This window comes from Mastigoproctus giganteus, chromosome 3, assembly GCF_048544385.1.
Source record: "Mastigoproctus giganteus isolate SK-2022 chromosome 3, ASM4854438v1, whole genome shotgun sequence".
Taxonomy (NCBI): domain Eukaryota; kingdom Metazoa; phylum Arthropoda; class Arachnida; order Uropygi; family Thelyphonidae; genus Mastigoproctus; species Mastigoproctus giganteus.
This window is the reverse complement of record NC_143577.1, coordinates 27,531,278-27,553,702: the sequence shown is the minus strand read 5'-3', so window position 1 is coordinate 27,553,702 and position 22,425 is coordinate 27,531,278. Positions and strand designations below refer to the sequence as shown.

Sequence of the window (22,425 nt, the reverse complement as noted above, 5' to 3'; positions counted from 1 at the left end):
TAAAAATTTATTCTAACACATCAACTATAAATCTTAACTATTATTTTTACTTTTTAAATAAAAAAATTCAATCTAATTACGAGAATATCATCTATTCTCGTATGTCTGTGAAGCTCTTCACGATGCACCCCTACTATTTGCAAGAATTACTGCGAGACCTTTCTTCCCTTACCCCCTTTTTTTTCTTATAGATAGACCAAGTTAAGGTCCACTAATGCCCTCTATAAAAATGTTGGATTAGCGTAGTGTTTTGTCTGTTAGAGTTACACGTTAAAATCGAAGCACTAAAATCTAACCAGTTCTCGGGTATTACTGTAAGTTGTTGAAGGCAAAATGTTTCCAGTGCAACCTGTGTTACTAGAAGGCAATCATTTTGTTTCTCAGATAGGAAATTATCCTTATACCAGCACTATGCCAAGACGATCTGCAAGCCAGGGTTTTACTGACGTTATACCGGGAAGTATGTACTTCGAAACTCATTATGCAGACCCTACTTTATCCAAACACAACTTTCCTTCACGATATAGTGCAAGTCAGACATTCCCCAGGTGCGTGTACGACAATTGTCATCTTTGCGGACAATTTCATTGCATTACCTCACCGGCTTATGGTTTAAGTTCGGCTCAGAATTCATTCTATTGTCCCTTTTCTAATAGGACGTGCGGTCCAAAAGAAATAGCTAAACAAAACTCCAAAACACCCTTTTATCCAAAAGAGTCAGCTCTTCACGAAGCCATCAGTCGAGCAAGTGTTCTTCCTCCATCAGAAGGAGTCTTTTATTCAGGGGGGATTGCAAATTCTTGTAGAACTATCCCAGCGGCTTATCAAACCACTCCGTACTCATTCTGTCCAACTTATGTCGAATGCTTCCGTCCGGAAGAAGCAACTACATCAACCCCAGAAAGTGGCTTTTATCCAACAGCGTCTACTCCTTACGAAAGAGACTTTAATCCGGTTGGGACTGTTCCTTCACCAGATGGAACCTTCTGTTCGGAAGGAGAATGCTGTTATTCACCACAGTCTGCTAATGCACAAGAAACGGAGATTATTGCTGCACCAGGAGAGATTCATTCAGAAGGAGACTCATGTTATTCAGAAGGGGCTTTAAATGTGCCGAAATATGTATTTTATCCAGGAACAGTTTTTAATTCACATAATGATCTTTATACAGAATATGCTAATCCTCATGAAGGACACTTGAAACAAATTATGACTCTTCCATCATCAGAAAAAGCCTTTTATTCAGAAGGGGCAGCCAATCCCTACAAATGCGGCTTGCATGCAACAGAGGTTCCTGTTCCTCAAGAATGTGTCTTTTATTCAGCAAGGGCTCCTCCTGAAGAATCCCTGTATTCAGCAACGTCTTGTATTGCCCCCGAGGCTACAAATATGCAGAAATATATGTTTTATCCAGGAACAAATTCACATAAAGATCTTTACACAGTAGGGTGTGCTAAGCCTCATGAAAGAGGCTTGAAACAAATGAAGACTCTTTCTCCAGAAAGAACCTGTTATTCAGAAGAGGCAGTCAATCCCTATAAATGCGGCTTTCATCCTACTGCCCACGAGGAAAGTTTCTCAGAAGAGATGACACAATCAGAATACGGAACCCAATCCTCCTCTCACCCTGTTAGACAAAGAGTTGTCAAAGTATCGCAACTTTCTTACTATCTCGAAGATCCAGCGCATTTTAGTGAATACGTACCAAATTCTTTTTATGGTTTCCAGAGATAAGACTGACACATACCAGGGTAATCTTACAAAATGTACTTAAGTTTATCGTAAGTTATCTAAGCCTAACTCGGGTTTTTAGACTTGTTTACAAATTTTTATTCTATGTAATGTTGATTTTTTTCTTACATTTAACGTCTTTTTAAAGGGGGGGGAGGGAAGAGCTGTTAATATTTATCTATATGAATGCAATGTAATCGTAATTGGGACCTCTTATTTTAGTCTTTGTAGTTGTACAATGTGTTGATTAAAATAATTGTCTTAAGAATGCTGTCAATTTTTTTTCTCTCACCAACTTTCATTGATATAACGTTAAACATTTATTCCTTGCTAGTGAGGTTAAGTCTTCTGAGAAGACTCCACACTGTGGCATTCCATAATTATTGAAGAAACTGGTCTGCGTTTTCCTCTCAGATGGAAATATCTTATTGAAATATCCTCCTCCCAACACACAGTATATTAAATAACATACTGTTTCTTTCCATTCATGTCTCAAAACAACGTCCTTTCTCACTAGTCTTTTTGTGGACTCTCTACCCTGTCACTGACAGTGAGACGCTTGCAGAATCTTAAGTACACATGAAACCCTTAAAGAAGAAAACCAGGTCATCTGACTGTTCATCACCGATTTCACTGTGGTAGCGGTCAAAGTGAAACGGTTTCATCATGGAAACTTCGAATAATTGAGGCACAATGGGCCTTAGTTTGAAATGCGAGTCCAAACTGGATTCTCCTTTGAAACTGAACAGTTCATTGTAGACTTGCGTGGGACGAGCCTTGTATAAAAATTTCCTTGTATTTTTGAGAACGTTTGTAGATCTTAAATTCGATATTTTACTATGTATCCTCTCAAGGAGTTCATTTTTTATTAACTGGGAATTTTAAATGTTTTGATAATTATCTTAAAAGCGTGCAATCTTCAAAATAAAAGAGTGAGAAAACGATCCTTCGAGTTTACATTTATGCCTCCCCAGTGAAAATCTCATAATGAAATTAGTTCATTAATATTAAAATATAAATTTGTGTACACAGCGAATGTCGGGGAGGCCTGCCAGAGGACTTCTTTTTATTGGAAAGGCTTGAATGAATTACTTTAAGAGATTGTACCTTCGCGCCATATATCATAATTTGATAAAACATTCTTTATAGTGATGTTTACATTTCCTTTTGTAATAGAACAACAATTTCGACACGTTTGCCTCCTCTGTTCTTACCCTCCAAATAGACATCCCTTAATTCTGGTTGCTGCTAGCAGAAGCATCTACAGTGGATCCAGCAGTGCGCTGCCTCAGTGCCCGGTCGATAGGGAACCAATTAAGAGTTGCTTATTGAGTTAAATGTGTTTACTCTGGGACTTTGTCCTGCGTAGTGACAGCGACATCTCGTTACTATAGAGACGCTTTTAAAAGCTTAACCCATGTCACTAAAATATTGCTTCCAAGAAGATGCAATCTGCTCACCGGTAGTGAAATCGTAAGAGGAATAACCAAAATCGAATCTAAAAATGTGTAATTAATGGAAGTAGTGACCTCTGGTATTAGATCTATAAGTTCTTGATAGTTTAAGCCAGCGTGGCTCGATCTTACTTTGGATGCCAATGGACCAGAGACTTAGGGAGTGGGGGAGGGTCAGAGAGATTAGATTTAAGCATCTATGAATGCTAGGGTTTCTTAAGTTTTTCTGTGTCGTCTAACGTGGAGATCTGCAAAAGGTTATAATTGGTCTAAAAGAGAAGCATCTCCATCGAAATCATTATCATAATACTGATTTAATCATGAAAGTTTATTCATAATCTGTTCTGAATGTGCCTGCCATGACGTCACTTCGTGTTTGAGGTCTGCTCACATAAATGAGTCATTACTGCCTCTTGTTTTTTATTCAAAGACTTGAATAATGCAAGTTTTGTTATAAACAGTCTTTCAAGTTAACTTATACTCAAAACTAAATGTCATAGATTAAGCTGTCAATGACAATTAGCCAATGATAGCACTAATAGTGACGTAATAAATAATTTAAAATACGTCATAGACTAAGCTACCAATGATAGCCCTAACGAATGATGTAATAAATAATTTAAAATACGTCAGACTAAGCTGCCAATGATAGCATACTAGATGACGTAATATATTATGAAAAACGTCATTGATTACGCTGTCAATTGCAGTTGGCCACTGATATTTAATCCAATGAAAATTCAGTAATGAAAATGACGTCATCTGTTTGTAGGCTGAAATTTTATTATAAGTATTAATGTTTTTTCTAATATTAAAAGGTGGATTTATGAAATATTATGTAATAGTTTTAAACTGTAGAATCTTTCATTATTTTTAAAGCTAAGATGTTTTAAATTTTATTTGACAATAAATTGAATAATTATTTTAAATTAATAGTGGTGTATATGGTCATAATTCGTAGCCCCTGTTATTCATTCGTATTTTATACAAAATGGCGAATGGAAAATTGAACTAGTCTATTACTCTCTGTTATTCATACAAGTGGGTGCGAAATACTTCAATCAAATGAATTCTGGGTGATTAACCCTTGGCTTGGTGTTATTACTAAATATAATACCACCTGAAATAGTTTTAAGCTATTCGCCTAAACTACTATACATTAAGGTAACGTTTCAGGTATCTTACCGACACCCGTCATCAGACCGTACAAAATAGAAATGGTTACAAATTTGAATACAATTACCAATATTGATGATGGGTAACAGCTTAAACTATCTTTCATTTCACGTGGTATTATATCTTAATGGAAAACAACCACGTAATGTCCTTCCCTAACTATATATGACACTTGTCTTTTAATATCCAACTCTAATTTCATAAAAGATCGGATTTCTCGTGCAAAAATCTCTAAATAGCATCTCTTTGCACGTTCAACAAAAATTCTATTTTAAAAGCATTTTTTTAAATGCCCAACTTCCACTTACGAGATTTATTGGTAGTTTGTGATCAACCCGTAAATTAACAATTTTCTTTGCTTCAATTTCTCGAATGGTTTTGTAAGTAAAAGCAAGTGTTATGTGCTGATCTCCCCGCTCAATTAGTTTTATCCTTTCAAAAAGGCATTTATAAAAATTAGCGCTATGTATCATCTTAATAAAAGTAGTTCTTGTCATCATAAAACTTAATTAAAATCTAATCTTTTAATCCCATTATCCCGCTTCGCTGTCACCCCCTTTTTTTTCCTATTCTTCCCTCCCCCTCGTCTTCCACCCTTCCTCTTCATCTCGTTACCTGCTTTGCCCTCTCTGTGTCGATCCAGCTTTCGCATTGATTACTGCAATGGGATATCTCTAAATGTTCCCTAAAGTGGGAAATGGAACTAATTTGACTAAAGCTTGTTTCTACCTTAGATTACCTATCGATTGTGTTGAATTTACGTAACCCCCTTTCTCCTCCCCTTCATCGGTCTAGCCCTTAAAGAGCCGTTACGCGTAAACACCAGTGCTATCAGCAAGTCAAATAATACGCAATAAAGAAATATTTCTCTCTTTTTTTATGAATTTTAATCAGGCTGAGAAGAGAATGCAAAAAGAGAGAAGAAATATAGAGAAGTTAATTAGCAGTATCGCAAGGGCAATTCAAAGGAAAAAAAACAAATGAAAACAAGATTTAATAGCAGTATAAATACATGAGATTGCTAAATGGGCAAAACATTAAAGCGATAGAACTAGAAAGCAATTTAGAATCTTATTTTAGGCTAAATTGATTTATTTTATATAAACCAAGGTTATCACAGGTTGGTATGATGTAGATGAGGTTGGTTTCTCCCCCTTTTTCTTGGTCCACCGCGATTTTTTCCATATAATCTTGTTATACACCCAGAGTGGGTCGTAAGAATCTCATTTATGGTGCTCTTAGTCTTGTCTATCCCTTTTCTTCAAAACCTAAGTTTCATTACATATTTAAGGGCTGCTTTCGATGGGATGGTGTGTAACCTTACTAAGCTTCTCCAGTCATTTGTTGTGCCCTCGTGGATATCACAGTTGGTGGAATCTCCATCCTCCCCACATCGGGTGGAAAAGACTTGAGTTCAAGTCCTATCGATGACGTGAGGAATTTTAATGGGCCTTTTTCACAACGTGGCTGATTTAATCTGGCTTAGGCGAGTATAGAATGGTTTTTCATCCAGCAACCAGAAAATCGACCACACACGTAATTTACAGACAGTGTACGGGAGCAATATGGCCTCAGTATCTGATGCTCCAACAACCAGTTATTTGTCTGACTATCGAATCCATTCTATTGTAAGTTTGCATTTTGAACTGTAAATCATCCTTACAGGATGATATAATGTTTCAAAGGTACTTAAATTCCGAAACTTGGTCTATTATTTTAACTCGTTGTGAAGATGGAAGAGTAATCACTTGAGAGATCCAATTACGGGGAGAAGAGCTTTCATTTTAATACTTTTTTTTTTTATCATAAACTTCGTGAGCTTAGAATAACAAAAGGGCACCTTTCCTGCTATCATTCACTCATAGGTAGAATATCCAAATAGGTGTCGATTTGCAGTTATGCGAACTATATCACAATCACTGACCAAAATATTAGAAACCTTTTGCAATTAGCATCAACAGATAATTAAACGTATGGTCTGCAAATGTTTATTGATACATATGGTGTGATCACAAGTTACCTGGTATCAAAATAGACAGTGGACACTTTCTTTGGGCTTCTTAGTCGACCTGGTCATTGAGAAGACTGAAGACCTTTCCGATTTTCAGAAAGGTCAAAGGAAATCACTGGTGTGTTCAAAGTGACCATCTCAAAGGTGTGGCGTGAATCTCAAGAAGTCATGGATCCAGACTGTTTCGTGTCCCTCACGCAAGCAGCTGGAAGTGGAGTACCTTCTATTGGTACGCGCTGGATTTACTCATACTCGAAAGATCGTGTTACCTTCATTTTTTAACGATGGATTCTTTCAAGACGAAAGCGCAATTATCCACCACTCAAAAATGATCTCTGAGTGGGTTTGAGGAACATTCCCGTGATTTCCAGCATCTGTCCTGGCCGCTTAATTCTCTGAATCTAATTGAGAATATCTGGGATAAGTTGGCAGGGGCAGTTCGGATTCACAGTTCTCTATCGACCACAGTACAGCAGCTGGCAAATACCCTGATGGAAAAATGGTCAAATCTGGACCTAGATATTGAATAAAGGTGTCTAATATTTTGTCCAGTGAATGTATCATGCGTACCTGAATGAAAATTATACTAGAAAATGTAACTCTTGTGCACTAGTATTCAAGGAAGGGGATGTCAACGATTGAAGTCTTTGCGATTTTATTTATTAACTCAAACAAAATTTCTAAAGGAAGGAGGAGGAGGGGGGAAGGAATTGACATCGTCTCCCGACATGACTCTCTCCAGTTAATCATACAATAAATAAGCAAATATAATCAATTAACTAGTTCTATCGTTACTATAAGTGAAGAGTAGTTGCAACCCCTTTCTCTCAGAGGACTGGTGAGATGGTTTGTACCTCTCCGGGCAGTGCAAATAGAGTTAATAGACAGAGCGCGAGTGTTCGCTGCGGGAGTGAGTTGGCCGTGAATTATTGGCGGGGCTACAAATCATGTTACCGTCATCAAGCGTCCCCAAAGCTCCATAAAGCCATTATCTAATTACATTAATTTCCTCCGTGGCCAGCTAATAGGTCTGTATCGCTAATGGGACCCATCGATCTATTGATGCTGGGCCTTTAATTTCCTGCACTCTTCTGTCTATCCACAGGAAACTAACTCTTTGCCTTTCTTTTTTTCTCTCCCCCATCTGTAGGTTGTTCGGGAACAGTGGAGCCTGTAGTGCGTGCGGACAGATGATACCAGCCAGTGAGTTCGTCATGCGGGCGCAAGGCAACGTCTATCACCTCAAGTGTTTCGCCTGTGTTAAATGTCACAATCAGCTCGTCCCGGGAGATCGCTACAACCTGGTTAACGGAAGTGTGCTGTGTGAGCAGGACTGTATCAAGATGCTCAAAGGGACCGTCAGCCCTGCCGGAGTGAGGAAGACCAAGATGAGGGTCAATTCAGCCATTAAGGTGTGAGTGGACTCGTGTGGACTTAACGCGTTTTGTAACACGGCGGTTCAGTGAACAGAGAGTGATATAGGAACAAAAAAATAAAAAAAAACTGCTCATTAGGGGAAGGGGAAAAAAGTTCTGTCCCCTCTAAATCACATATCGCTGACCGTAACCATCAATCAAATGTCACTTTTATGGATTGCGATTCTCACCTGGAAAAACGGAACTTTTGTGTCGCACTTGTGAGCATGCGTATGGTGTACATGCGCGTGCTTGGTACGAATACACCCTTTGTTCATACGGACTATCTAATGAGAGACAATTGCTTTTTTTTTCTTGGTTTGATTCCTCTGCGGACCACGAACTTTGACCTCTCCGCGCGTCATCGATGAACTTGCCGCAGTCGGTAAGCTGCAGTGAATCTTGGACGTGTACATTGCATCTGGCAGCAATAACACACACTTACATACCCACCTACACGCGTCTGTTGTACATTGTGTGTCATTTTGACACGTTCTGTGACTCACAGATCTTCATCAGCCTTTGAACACACACCACCATTCAAGCAATTATGTGTTCAGTTTATTCCATGTACCGCGATTAAGCTAATCTTTTTCCTTCTCACTCCGTCTCTCCCTACCTTCCATCACTCTCTCCCTACCTTCCTTCTCTCTCTCTCTCTTTTGCTGTCTCTCTCTCTTTCTGTCTTTCATTACTTTCTTTTTTCCGTCATCCGATTGACCGGATATGTTTCTAGTTGTGTTTGTCAAACACCCTGTAATGGTGGAGAATCTCAGCCATGCACACCCCTACAGTAATTAAAGATCCACTTGGTAATGTAGACCCCTGGTAGTTTGTTTGTTTATTTATTTTCCACATGTGCACAAATATAAATACAAATAAATAAAGGTTGATGTTGTAGAATGGTAAATCCGATTCAAACTATTGCATTGAGTCAGTGAAGTGGAAATCTTCGATAAAAGTCACTTCGTGGTTAAACTCTCTTTGGATCGGTCAAGGATCTCGTAAGAAGTAAGTATTATGATGTGGAGGTAGTCGAAAAGGTAGCGCATAGCTACCTTTTCGACTGCCCCTCTTCTAGATAGAATCTTATACAATGCGTAATAAAGAGTTAATTGCTGTATTTATCCTACTGGTGCAAGGACCGATCTGGTCCTCATTTTTGTGGTGGAAGTAGGATAACAGCGTAGGAATATTGCTTAAAGGATGAAGCAAAACGTAAGCATTTTAATCCATTTTGTTTTAATATAAAAAAGTAAAGTACTGAAAAGCAACTTCTCTTCAGATTTCTACTTGCCATGGCTTAGGAAACACGAGCTTCGATGCAACGTCATCAGGTAAGTGATTGGCCATCGATATATTGAATACAGAACAGAAGCAGATATTGGTTTGCAAAATCATCAGGGAGAAACCTAGCCATCCGATTTCCGCATGAAGTGAACCGTTGTCATGAAGGCAGCCATCCTACAACAAAGCTAAAACTGATTGCGGTAGTGTTCTACACTCAGTAAAAAAAGTTATTGGGAACACTAGTATAACGTGGAAGACACTGGTTCCCCTAACGTCCAACTAGTGATCCTAATAATCTGCCCATAGACTGTAATTTCATTTTAAAGTGGAATAATACGGTGATGTTGGCAGTCATAGTGGCTAATAATCCAAGTTAGTGACTATTATCCACTAAGACTGCTAATAATTGTCCCAAACATTTCCAAAACATCTTTTATTTGTATGCATATACACATTAGGAATTAGAATAGTTACCAACATTCAAAAAGATTCTCCAAAATTGATTGTCTTATCGAATTATATCAATAATAATATGGATGAAACTAAATATTGAATACTAAAGGGAATTGATCCAGTCGCCCCACAGTTCTTGCCAGGACAACCAGCCTCTCCCCCAAGTCTGGAGCAGGTCCCCTGCAGTTCCACCCCAATAGAACATATAGACAGATTTATGCTGTCCGTTCTTCAGACATACTCTGAAAATTCATTACTCGGTGTTAACCCCTTATCTTATAAGGGGTTAACACTTATATATAGCTAATACAAACCATATGTGGAAGATACATCGATGCCTCGTGAACTGAACTGCCTTGGAGCTAATTTAGAAATAACTAAACCTTTTCCTTCGGTAAGAAGATATATATGCTAGTGTGGACTTCAGTTTTCATCTTTTTCATAAAATGATTCACAAAATTAAAAATTTTCTTCTTCTTTTCATCAAGGAACTGGAATTAGTTTCTAACGTAAAAGATTCACATTTAGATTAAAATATGCTGAATCAAAATTTAGAGTATTTTTTATTTAGAATAAAGTATATTATTATTTTGTTTTTATTTCTTATCATAGAGGTATAAGTATTCATGGAAATAAATACCTGAAACAAAAAATAAAATAATGATCTATATCAGACAATAGACGTTGTTGGTAGAAGTCCTTTCGATGCAGTCTTTGGTCTTATTTATACTTTTTGACCTTTACTTAAGTGAGATACATTGATGGCCTTCTAAATTGATATTCCATGCTGCATTGATCTTTCAGAAAAATGACACAGCACATATTCTACTTGGTGCTTATGATTCAAATGAAAAATGTTTATATTTTTTTCTTTTTTCTAGATTAGTGAGAAAAGTAGTGGAACAAAAACCTCTTGACTCAGTGAAAAACTTGCTGACGCAAAACAGTAATAAAAAAAAAAAAAAAAGCACTCACTTCGATTTAAAACCGGCAACATTGATTTATCCATCTTGCTGAGACTGCTCCCAGTTCTGCACTAATTCGTTAGTACGAAAAACTAAGTCACATGCTGACTACAAATAAAATAGTAGTTTTTAATATCTCTGAATTCGATGTTAAAACTTACTTTAAAAAAATAGTTATTTTTAAAGTTTATGAAAAATTTTAAATAATAATTTATAAATAAAAAAAAATTGGAAAATTATTATATATGAAAATTTTCAGCTCTCTTAAAAAGAATAATTACTGACCGTGTGATGTGACAATGTAACCGTGGAAACAGTAACCATAGTAACAGTTGATAAGCAGGATAAGAACTGGTTGAACTAATGCTGACTATAAATAAAATAGTAATTTTTAATCTCTCTATTTGTTACTTTAAATTTATTTATTTTTTTAAACTTTACGAAAAATTTTAAATAATAATTTATGAATTAAAAATTTGGAAAATTATTATACATGAAATTGTTCAGCTCTCTTAAAAAGAATAATTACTGACCAAAAATAGATGTCACAATGTAACCATGGTAACACAGTAACTATAGTAACGGTTGATAAGCAGGATATGAACTGTTGATCATATTAAAGCTAACTGGTTTTTCTCTGCTATTTTCCCTTTTTTTTTTCTTGTTTAAGAACTAGAAAAACAAACGAAAAATTTATTATTATTATTATTATTATTATTATCGTAAAAGTATTATTAAATTATTATTATTATTATTATTATTATTATCGTAAAAGTATTATTAAATTATTATTATTATTATTATTATTGATATTCTTGATGTTCTTGATAAATAAAATTGTATTGTATTGTATTGTATTGTATTATTATTATCGTAAAAGTATTATTAAATTATTATTATTATTATTATTATTATTATTATTATTGTACTTGCGATAGTTATAGTTTTCCCACCCAGAATGACAATACTGAAAATAAATTTACTGCTTGAACTAATGCTGACTACAAATAAAATGTTTTTAATATCTCTCCATTTGATGTTAAACTTATTTTAAAATTAGTTATTTTTTAAAACTTAATGAAACATTTTAAATAATAATTTATAAATTAAAAATTTGGAAAATTATTATACATGAAATTGTTCAGCTCTCTTAAAAAGAATATGATGTGACAACGTAACCGTGGTAACACAGTAACCATAGTAACGTTTGATAAGCAGGATTTGAACTGCTGATCATATTAAATCTAGCAGATTTTCGCTTTTTTTTCTTGTTTAAGAACTATAAAAACAAACACAAAATGTATTATTATTGTAAACAAATCTTTTGATGAAAATAAATTGTATTATATTATTATTATTATTATTGTAAAAGTATTATTATTGTTATTAGTGTACTTGCGATAGTTAGTTTTTTCTCCCAGAATGACAGTACTGAAAATAAATTAACTACTGGTTGAACTAATGCTGACTATAAATAAAATAGTAGTTTTTAATCTTTCTATTTAATGTTAAAACTTACTTTAAAATTAATTATTTTTTAAAGTTTATGGAAAAAATTTAAATAACAATTTATAGAAAAAAATTTACAAAATAATTATATATGAAATTCTTTAGCTCTCTTAAAGAATAAATGCTGACCAAATATGATGATAATGTAACCATAGTAACTGTTTTGCTATAGCAACAGTTGCCAGGCAGGATATGAACGGATGATCATATTAAATCCAGATTTTCTCCACCATTTTCGCTTTTTTTTTTTTTTTTTCTTCTTCTTCAGAAATAAGGAATGCAAACACAGGAATAAGGAATACAAACAAAATGTCACAAAAATTGAAAATAAATTGAACTAATGCTGACTACAAATAAAACAGTATTTATTAATTAATATCTCTCCATTTAATGCTAAAACTTACTTTAAAAAATAGCTATTTTTTTAAAGTTTATGATAAATTTTAAATAATAATTTATACATAAAAATTTTGAAAAATTTCAAAATTATTATATATAAAAAATATGAAATATTTTCATATTATATATGAAATTTTTCAAAATTATTATATATAAAATTGTTTAGTTCTGTTAAAGAATAATTACTGACAAAAATACGTGACAATGTAACCATAGTAACGTAGTAACCATAGTAACGGTTTTCTATAGCAACAGTTGACCAGCAGGATGTGAACGGATGATGACATTAATCTACCAGATTTTCTCAAAAATTTTCACTTTTTTTTTTTCTTGTTTAAAAAACAAGGAAAACAAACACAATGGATTATTATTATTGTATTTGCGATATTTATAGTTTCTTTAACCCCCCAACGATGACAATACTGAAAATAAATTGAACTTTTATTACTAGAAAGGCTGGGAAGGAAAAGAAAGAGAGTAAACGGATTTATCACTGCTAATCCCTTAAGGGTGTTAGAGTTTGGTCAAAAAAAAAAAAGCTAGGGAGATGAAACTGCGTTTAAACTTAATAAGGAAAAACAAAAGGTTAATTTTAAAATTATAGTATTATCTTTATGGTATTAAGAAATGTCTAGGATGAAACTTTTAGATAGAGGGGTGGAAGATGATACACAAATAAGATTCACTTATTAAAAAATAAACTTTAAAGCCTCTGATTTTAGAATTCCATCCAAGCTGATATAAACTATCATTCCAGTGCCTTTCTGTGATGATAAATTTCCCAGCAGTCACGATGATCGATATAAGAGCTTTGGTACTCTCAGAGGATTGAGGAATTACATAAAGTGGTTCAAAAGCTTTTTTTATGTTTTGACTACTAAGCAATTGAAATATTGACTTTAAATCTTATTTGCTATTTATGTAACCTTTCTTAAGATTGTATGGAATTTTATAGTTTTCTAATGTACCTTTCTTTTACTTAAGCATTTTTATGAAGGTTGAAACAAGATGTTTTTTGTTCTTCTGTCAACATTCATCTTGAAGATACCTTCACACAAACATCTACATAAAATAATTAATAAATTTAGAACCCAATCCTAAGGTCTGTTGTATATTAATTACAGCTCATTGTATATTTTTTGATATGGAAATGATTGTCGATAATATTTTAGCAATGTGATGGTTATTAAGAGTTCTGATGATGAATTTGCATTGATCCCTTGTGGGAATCTATTGATATAGAAAGATTTCTTGCATTGTAAGTCGCGCAATTGTAATTTGTAAACACGCAATCTCTTTAAAAGATTCTTTTCTCAAATATCCCACTTAAAAAATATTCAATAGACAGTAGTTAATGTCTTAAGATTGTCATACTTATATATTTTTGAAAATTAGATTTTCTCTCCTATCAAAAACGAAGCCTGGTTTGCTATACCGGTGTGTATACTACTCTTCCAAAAAGTATAGGAACACTTCGAGGTGTTCCAACTTGGAAACCAATTTACATATATGTCATTTACTTTTAAAATAATCGAAGAACAGATCTGATGCATGTAAGAGGTGTTCGCAATCTTCTGGAAGAAGTTCATCTGTTTCCAGTTGCTTGTGGGACTTGCGGTTCAAGATGTACATGCTATGGCAGCATAGCGAACGGTAACAGAGAACTACGATCGATGTAAGCGTCGTTATTTCAACGACCGTCATGAATTATTAAAGGATATCACTCTCATGCTGGCGAGCTGGGGCAAACGCATGTGAGCCGCCTGGGAACCCAGCGGGTGCATGGAGTGTTCGCTGCCTAGAGTTGGTTTCTTTCTCTCCTCGCCAACCCAAACATGTGTACATCCTGCCAAATGTAGCCGACGTTGTAATGGGGATCCGAACGGTGGCAGAGACCACTTCTAATGGCTAGCGTCTGTTGTGGTGACGTCACCGGACACGTGCTTTCAGCAAACCGGCCATTATTGTGGTGTCTGGGGACATCTCCGAGCCATTAGACAACGCAATGTAATAGGTTGACGATTCTGTTTATTCAATAGACGCATCCATAAGCAGGACTTACTTGGGTGAATTTGATTTGCTTCTCTGAGAGTGAAAAGGATATATTAAACACGCTCTTGGATGGTTACCCTGTACAGGGATCGGGTAAAAAAAAAAGCTTAATTTCATTTACCGGCCATGTTGCTTATTTCAGTTCCTCATACAACTATGATGACTCATGGTTGGGAAAATCACGTGATTTGTTCATTAGAATACGTTTCTGTTTGCGCGCCTGATTAACTCAGTGGAATTTGCCGAACTGCTGACTAACAGACACTGATTACACCCTTCTGATGCATTAACCATTAGTATAGGCTGCTGTTCGGAAAATTCTACAGTAAATTGATAGCGTCCAGTGGAGTAGCTGGATGACATCTCTTAAAATGTATTATTTTTAATCGTTTTATAAATATATCGAAACGTTCGAACAACTCTAGAACATTGAGCGTGTTGAGAGAGAAAACGTATAACGTGGGAAGAAACCTCCATGTGTTTTGTGGATTAGGAGAAGGCGTTTGATAGAGCAATCTGGAGAGAACTGTTCCCATTTCTTGAGAAAATTGGATGCAAGGACTGATCTATGACTTATAGAGAAGAAAAAATTCGAAGATAAGAGTGAGGGGAGAACTGACAGCAAAAGCTAAAGTTAAAAAGGTAGTACGACATGGATGTTTGCTTTCACCTGGATTGTTCAATGCTGATCAGGCCATACTAGCAGGTTGCCTTGCTACACTGCAAAAAATGATCAGAACACTAAATAAGGAGGCGCTGGAGTATGGAATGAAGATAAACGTGATGCACACAAAGGCAATAATGATTAGTAAACGGTTAATTCCTTCCGAATTGAGATCGGTGGAGTCACAGTAGAGCAGATAGATCGCTTTAGGTATCTGGGGCAGTAATTTTCACAGGACATTTCGTGTCAGTTTGAGATTCAAATCAGAATTGCAATGGCAAAACAATTTTTCAAGAATAAACTGTCCTTGCTCACACAGAAGAAGAAGATGAAGATGTCACAGGATATTAGGAAGAAGATAATAATGACATATATCTGGTCAGTGGCACTATATGCAGCAGAGATATTGAGGCCTTCGATGTGTGGTGCTGGCGCAGGATGGAAAAAATTAAATGGACTTATAAAGTGTCAGATGTGGAAGTATTAAGACGTGTCCAAGAGCAAAGGAAAATTGTAGGTAGAATAAGATCAACTAGACTCAATGAGTGGGCCACGTGATTCGACATTGTGGTTTGCTTCTAGGTGCCATGGAGGGAACTGTTGAGAGAAAACCCTAGGAGGAGACCAAAAAATACCTTCATCAGGACGTTGCTGGATGAGTCAGGACTTCGAAATTTTGAAGAACTAAAATATTCAAAAATTAGTCTTCATTCTCCACTGCTTCTGGTAAAATGAAACTCAAATTACAATTTGAGTTTCATTCGTGCGCTGTCTGTCAATGATAATTGGATAAATGGAATATATTTAAGACTACTCATCTCAGTAACAAGTGGACCACACCCTTCCACCAGAAAGAATAAAAAAAGTTTTTAAAGTTTTTCATTGTTTTATTATTTCCTTTCCTCACTTATCAAGATGTCGTCTTTCCCTTAAGTAACAAGTTCAGTGATTAATAAAATCTTGCAATACCTCTTTAGGGGACTTATCGTGCTGCGTCAAATTTATCTCTGATAGCCTCTCAGTCAATTTTGCTTGCGTGGAGTCCCAAACTACTCATCGAACACTTTTCTTCATATTAAAGGAACTAATCTCGCATTTCTTACCATGATTTATGTTCCAAAACGTACTTTATCTCGACATTGAGTTTTCCCAAAAAAGACACATTGACAGTTTCCAAAATAATATATCGTGTAAGAAAACATGTATTTTCCCTCTCTGGTACCTCTCATTCCACCCCCCCCCACCCCCATACCCCATTTTGTCATAGATCTAAAACACTTTTCTCATATGCATGCAGATTAAATTTGTCCGAACTTGACTGGACAGAAAAAAAAGGAGAGAAGAAAAAAAAAGACGAGCCATCACTTGTGTAGTCGCTAAAAATCTTCTCAAACTAGTTCCACACAAGTAGGAAAAGGCTGACATAATTAAGGGGAGAGTGTCATAAACAAAACATGTTATCCGGTCCTCTGTGACGCTGTGTTAGAAACGACGCATGCGCACACGTGGTTTTAATAAATTGTATTAGTGCGTTTGCTTGAACGAACTGCTCGGAGTCGTACTTCCTGCTCAATACATTAACTGTATTGCTTCCACCATGGGCTCTATCCAGAAAAGCACTTTAGTGCTTTCAATTCACTAATAAAAGGAACACATAGAGAGAGCAAAATAAATTCAATCTTCATATGTCGACCGGTGTTGACGTATTGCTTTTATCCTGAGCCACTTAAACCGTCACTTTCTTTTAGGAATCAAACTTTCTTGTTATAGCTAAGGGGGAGGAGGTGGGGGGAGCGAGGGATAGGTAAAGTTAATAACAGTTAACATCGCAAGCAGGGTTTAGCAGGTTACCGTTAGAGGTCGCTTTTGAGGAAAAAAATTGATTAATGCAAGTTTTTCTTTTCGTAGAGAGAGAGAGAGAGAAGAGGGAAGAATTGGTATTAAAAGTGGTCCTGTTGATAGACGAAAAGTTAATTCTTGAAATTTCTCAACAACGTTTCTTTCTGTGTTCATTAATGGGGTTGTTCTTGATTTATTTTATTATTAAAATTTATGTGTATATGGTGTAAAATAATAAATTGTACTGTTATTATGGTGATTGAAGCCATTGCATTTTCAAATATGAATTTCTAGTTTTTTTGATTAATTAAAAATTGCATATTTTATTTTTAAAAAAGGTTTTAAAGTTTTATAAAATTAAATTATATTTATATATAAATTATTTTCTTTAGAGCATTATTAGTTAATAAATGTTAGTTTATTAAGTACTCCTTTCACTTTTTTCAGAGAAAGTATTTATATGAAAACTAAAATTACTGTAACACAAGTGTTGGTTGTTGAAGTCTGTGGCTGTGACGCATGCGGACGTTACTGTTTTGAAGAGAGGTTGCACTTGACATCCACTGTTTCTGTTGACTGAGGTATTGGAGCATTTGATTTTCAAGGACTCCAACCAGGCGCGTCGTCGATAGTGGCGGGACTTATCCACAATCATGACATCGCGGTGTGGGTCAATGTCGTGGTGGGTTGCCCAAACGTGTTCGACAATAGCTGATGCTTCACATCCGCTAAGCGGATTGCTTTTTTGTGTTTGGAAAGGCGTTTTTCGAGCCGTCTCCCAGTTTCCCCAATGTAGCAGCTAGTGCAGTCACGGCAAGAGATGCGGTAGATTAATCCGGTTTGTAGTAAGATGGAGAACGGTGTTTTTACTTTAGAGATGAGGGATCGTGATTTTCTGCCTGGGAGTTGTATGCATTTTATCCCATGTGAATTTAAGACTACAAACCTGTTGTGATAGGTTTGGGTAGTATGGGATAAAGGCACTTACGGCTGAGTCATTACCTTGGATGTTTCTGTTGGTTGCTATGTGGCCATCTGTCTGTAGGTCACACCTGTCAAGGGTATTGATGGGATAGCCACACCTCGTAAGATCCGCCTTGACTTTAGCAATTTCGGTGTGCCTCTCATTTACAGAGCTAGAGTGTGTCCAGGCACGAGTTAGCAAGGTTCGTGCAGTGGCAAGATGGCTACGTGCGTGTGCTGACCGGAAGTTGGTAAATTGGCCAGCACACATTGGTTTACGATGGACAGTTGTCTTCAAGCATGTGTCTAAGTATGGTATGGTGTTGTACGACTCTAGCTCGATGGCGAATTTTATGAAAGGCGACAAAGAATTGAGGTGGTCTAAGATTTGGTCACTTGAATTTCTGGGCATAACCACGAACACATCGTCCACGTAGCGACACCAAAAGGTAACGGGATCTGGTACATTTGTAAATGCACGACCCTCTAATTCCTCCATCGCGATGTTTGTCGTGACCGAGCTAACCGGGGAACCCAGGCTGTGCCGTGTACTTGTTGGTAAATGGAGTCGTTGAACATGATTGCACAGTCTGAGGGCAGTGGAGATATCGTCTGGTGTTAGTTTGGTTCTGCTGTCAAGGATTTGGTCGTTATCTAAGAGTTGCTTTGCATATGTGATGGCAAGTTCTACTGGGATGGAGGTGAAAAGCGAAACTACATCAAATGAGGCCATGATTTGATCTTGTGAGATGGATATGGTTCGGATCCGTTCTATTCACTTCTGTTGGAGATGGAGTTGGTGGTCTTGCCTACTAGGGGAGAAAGGAGCCCGAGACAAACTTAGCTAATTCATAACTCGGTGGGCCACAACAGGAGACAATGGGTCTTAACAGTATACCTTCTTTGTGAACTTTTGGTACTCTGTAGAATTGTAGAATCTGGCAGCCGGAGGCACGGAGGTGATTACGTGTTGATTCTGTTATTTTCTTGTGTTTAAGTCACATGTTGACGAGGATTCACTTTTGACTCCCATCGTTCCAAAGCTTTGATGTGAGGAACGGTTAAAGGTTGGTAAACAGAAGTGTCCTGCAAAAGTAGCAAGGTTTTTGTCTCGTAATCTGTGCGATTCATTACGACTGTTCGACGTCCTTTATCTGCCGGTAGGATGACGATGGATGAGGCTTGTTTCAGTGTCTTAAGGGTAGGAAAATTTGTTTGTGGTTGAGATTGGAAGAAGCAGGGTGAGCATGGTGCAAAATTGCTGCAGTTTTTAGGCGAATTGTGTTTGCCACATCTTCAGGGAAATGTGTTAAACACGCTTCTACGCCTAGGCCAATATCAGTGATTGCTGGGTTTCTTGGAAGAACAGCAAGTTTCATACCCAAAGTCAACAGGTCTACTTGTTCTGTAGATAACTGTTTGTTGCTCAAGTTCAATACAAAATCTGTGCAACTTGTGGAAGGGGTATTATGCTGATGACGAAATTGACGGGATTCACCGATTAAAGCATCGAACTTACGTTTTTGACGTGTACAGATTCGTTCAGATTCTCTGACGGCTTGGTAGCACAAGATATGGATTATATCGGTGTAAACAGGATCGGGAACTAGACTTCTAAGTTCGATCAGCAGGTCTGCTTTACTCGTTGAAGCATTTTGTAAGTCTCGATGAAGTCAGCCAATCCATATGTTCTGGGTCTTGTAGCTGAAGTTTTGAGAGGCACGTCGCATACATTCGTTAGGAAACGGTGATTTGTAGAGAAATCCTTTCGGGATGACTTTGTTTGATTTTCAAATAAAATTGATGAAAGTTCACAAAGAAGGTACACCGTTAAGACCCATTGTCTCCTGTTGTGGCTCACCGAGTTATGAATTAGCTAAGTTTGTCTCGGGGATCCTTTCTCCCCTAGTAGACAAGCCCACCAACACCGTCTCCAACAGTAGTGAATTCATAGAACGGATCCGAACCGTATCCATCTCACAAGATCAAATCATGGCAGGCTTTGATGTAGTTTCACTTTTCACCTCCATCCCAGTAGAACTTGCCATCACATGTGCAAAGCAACTCTTAGATAACGACCAAACCCTTGACAGCAGAACCAAACTAACACCAGACGATATCTCCACCGCCCTCAGACTGTGCTTAACAGTCGGTGCCATCATGTTCAACAACTCCATTTACCAACAAGTACACAGCACAGCCATGGGTTCCCCGGTTAGTTCGGTCACGGCAAACATCGCGATGGAGGAATTAGAGGGTCGTGCATTTACAAATGTACCAGATCCCATTACCTTTAGGTGTCGCGTTACGTGGACGATGTGTTCGTGGTTATCCCCAGAAATTCAGGTGACCGAATCTTAGACCACCTCAATTCGCTGTCGCCTTTCATAAAATTCGCCATCGAGCTAGAGTCGGACAACACCATACCATACTTAGACACCCTTGTCCGGCGCGAGGGCACGCGCTTGAAGACAACTGTCCATCGTAAACCAATGTGTGCTGGCCAATTTACCAACTTCCGGTCAGCACACGCGCGCGTAGCCATCTTCTTGCCACTGCACGAACCTTGCTAACTCGTGGCTGGACACACTCTAGCTCTGTAAATGAGAGGCACACCGAAATTGTTAAAGTCAAGGCGGATCTTACGCCGTGTGGCTATCCCATCAATACCCTTGACAGGTGTGACCTATAGACACGTGGCCACGTAGGGACCAACAGAAACATCCAAGGTAATGACTCAGCCGCGAGCGCCTTTATCCCATACTACCCAAAGCTATCACAACAGGTTTGTAGAGTCTTAAAATCACATGGGATAAAAGGCGTACAACTCCCAGGCAGAAAATTACGATCCCTCATCTCTAAAGTAAAAACACCGGTCCCCATCTTACTACAAAGAAGATTGGTCTACCGCATCTCTTGCCGTGACTGCACTAGCTGCTACATCGGGGAAATGGGAGACGGCTCGAAAAACGCCTTTCCGAACACAAAAGAACAATCCGCTTAGTGGATGTGGAGCACTCAGCTATTGCCGAACACGTTTGGGCAACCCACCACGACATTGACCCATACTGCGATATCGTGATTGTGGATAAGTACCGCCACTATCGACGACGCGCCTGGTTGGAGTCGTTGAACATCAAATGTTTCATTAACTCAGTCAACAGGAACAGTGGATGTCAAGTCCACCCTATCATCGAAACAGCAATCCTGACTATTGACAAACGCTGGCAACGTCCGCATGCATCACAGCCACAGGCTTCAACATCCAACAATTAATCACGCACTTCGAGTACAAGATTGGCAGTGCACGCCCATATGCTTGATTCTTAACTGTCAGTTTAACTGATGAAGGTTGACAAAACAACCGAAAGCTTTTTGTTTGTATGTATCTAATATAATCTATGTATATTTCCTATTATTAAACTTATCACAATCTATTTTTGTATCCGTTTTCGCTCTGTGTTACACGAATTTTAGTTTTGATAATGAATCCAGAGCACACAGGCCTCTTTAATCAGAAAGTATTTATAACTAACGATTGGACAGAGCGATCAGCTTCCAGATATGCTTATTAATATGCACTACATCCAGCCAATGAGTCATTGGATTATTTATAGCTATGATGGCTGAGTTAGTTGATCCCAAGCTAGGATCATAACGAAATTGAACTTCAAGAGAACATTAGGCTTAAATGAAGACTATTTAGGACAAACAATAGGGAGTAGGTCTAAGCACCCCCTCCCCCGTATAAATTTCACTCTTAATTTTCGTGGTCTCCATCTGCTCAATCCATGAGGTCTTCATCTTGCCTAATGAATAGGTACCAAAAAGAGTACTCATTAAAATTCCTAAAATCGGATGTAATTATCCAGAACCTTTCGACAGTCGATTGGAACAGTGTCTATTGGCTGTGCACTGGACTTGCTGTCTCCACGAGTGGACGCATCACACAGTACTTGGGAGTGACGTCACTGACCGGTGCAGCATATATAGTGATGGCATGTGTAGCACCTGTCAGTTCGCCAGTCTGTGCAATGAGGAAAGGGAAGATGGAGTTTTGAATGAGGAACGATTTGGTGGCGTTATGAAAGTGGGGAGGAGCAGCTCAGCAACTGCAGGCATTATCGGCTGTTCGAAGGTCGCCATAGCGAAGACCTGGCGAGAATGGTCCGAAGAGGGACACACAACAACCCAAAGTGCTGGGACAAGGAGATCTCCCTGGTTGACAGTCGACGTGACCGGTGGTTAGTACGTGCTGTCTGTCCGGAACAACAATCCCTCAATTAACGATCCCTCAATTAACGGCACACTACGACCGCCCTGGTCGTAGTGTGCTGTTAATTGAGGAAACGTTGCCGAAGACACCATCCAGCCGATCTTCACGGGTAGCACAGTTGGTATAATCGCCATCTTCTCCACACCAGACGGAAAAGACCTGAGTTCCAGTCACATCGGTGACGTGAGGAATTTTTATGGCCCTTTTTCACAACGTGGCATGTTTTTT

At 37.5% G+C, this 22,425-nt stretch overlaps 1 protein-coding gene across 1 annotated transcript; it reads left to right on the top strand.

Moving 5' to 3' along the window:
* Nucleotides 1-268: 268 nt before the first annotated feature.
* LOC150087823 (uncharacterized) lies at nt 269-7,554 on the top strand. Its single transcript, XM_090369210.1, has 2 exons — nt 269-1,751; nt 7,523-7,554. Exon 1 carries the CDS (start codon nt 334-336, stop codon nt 1,732-1,734), a length of 1,401 nt encoding a protein of 466 aa, XP_090225336.1. The 5' UTR covers nt 269-333; the 3' UTR covers nt 1,735-1,751; nt 7,523-7,554.
* Nucleotides 7,555-22,425: the final 14,871 nt, after the last annotated feature.

What these genes read in the sequence shown, in the direction of transcription:
- LOC150087823 (XM_090369210.1), top strand. Translation starts at nt 334, where the DNA reads ATGTTTCCAGTGCAACCTGTGTTACTAGAAGGCAATCATTTTGTTTCT.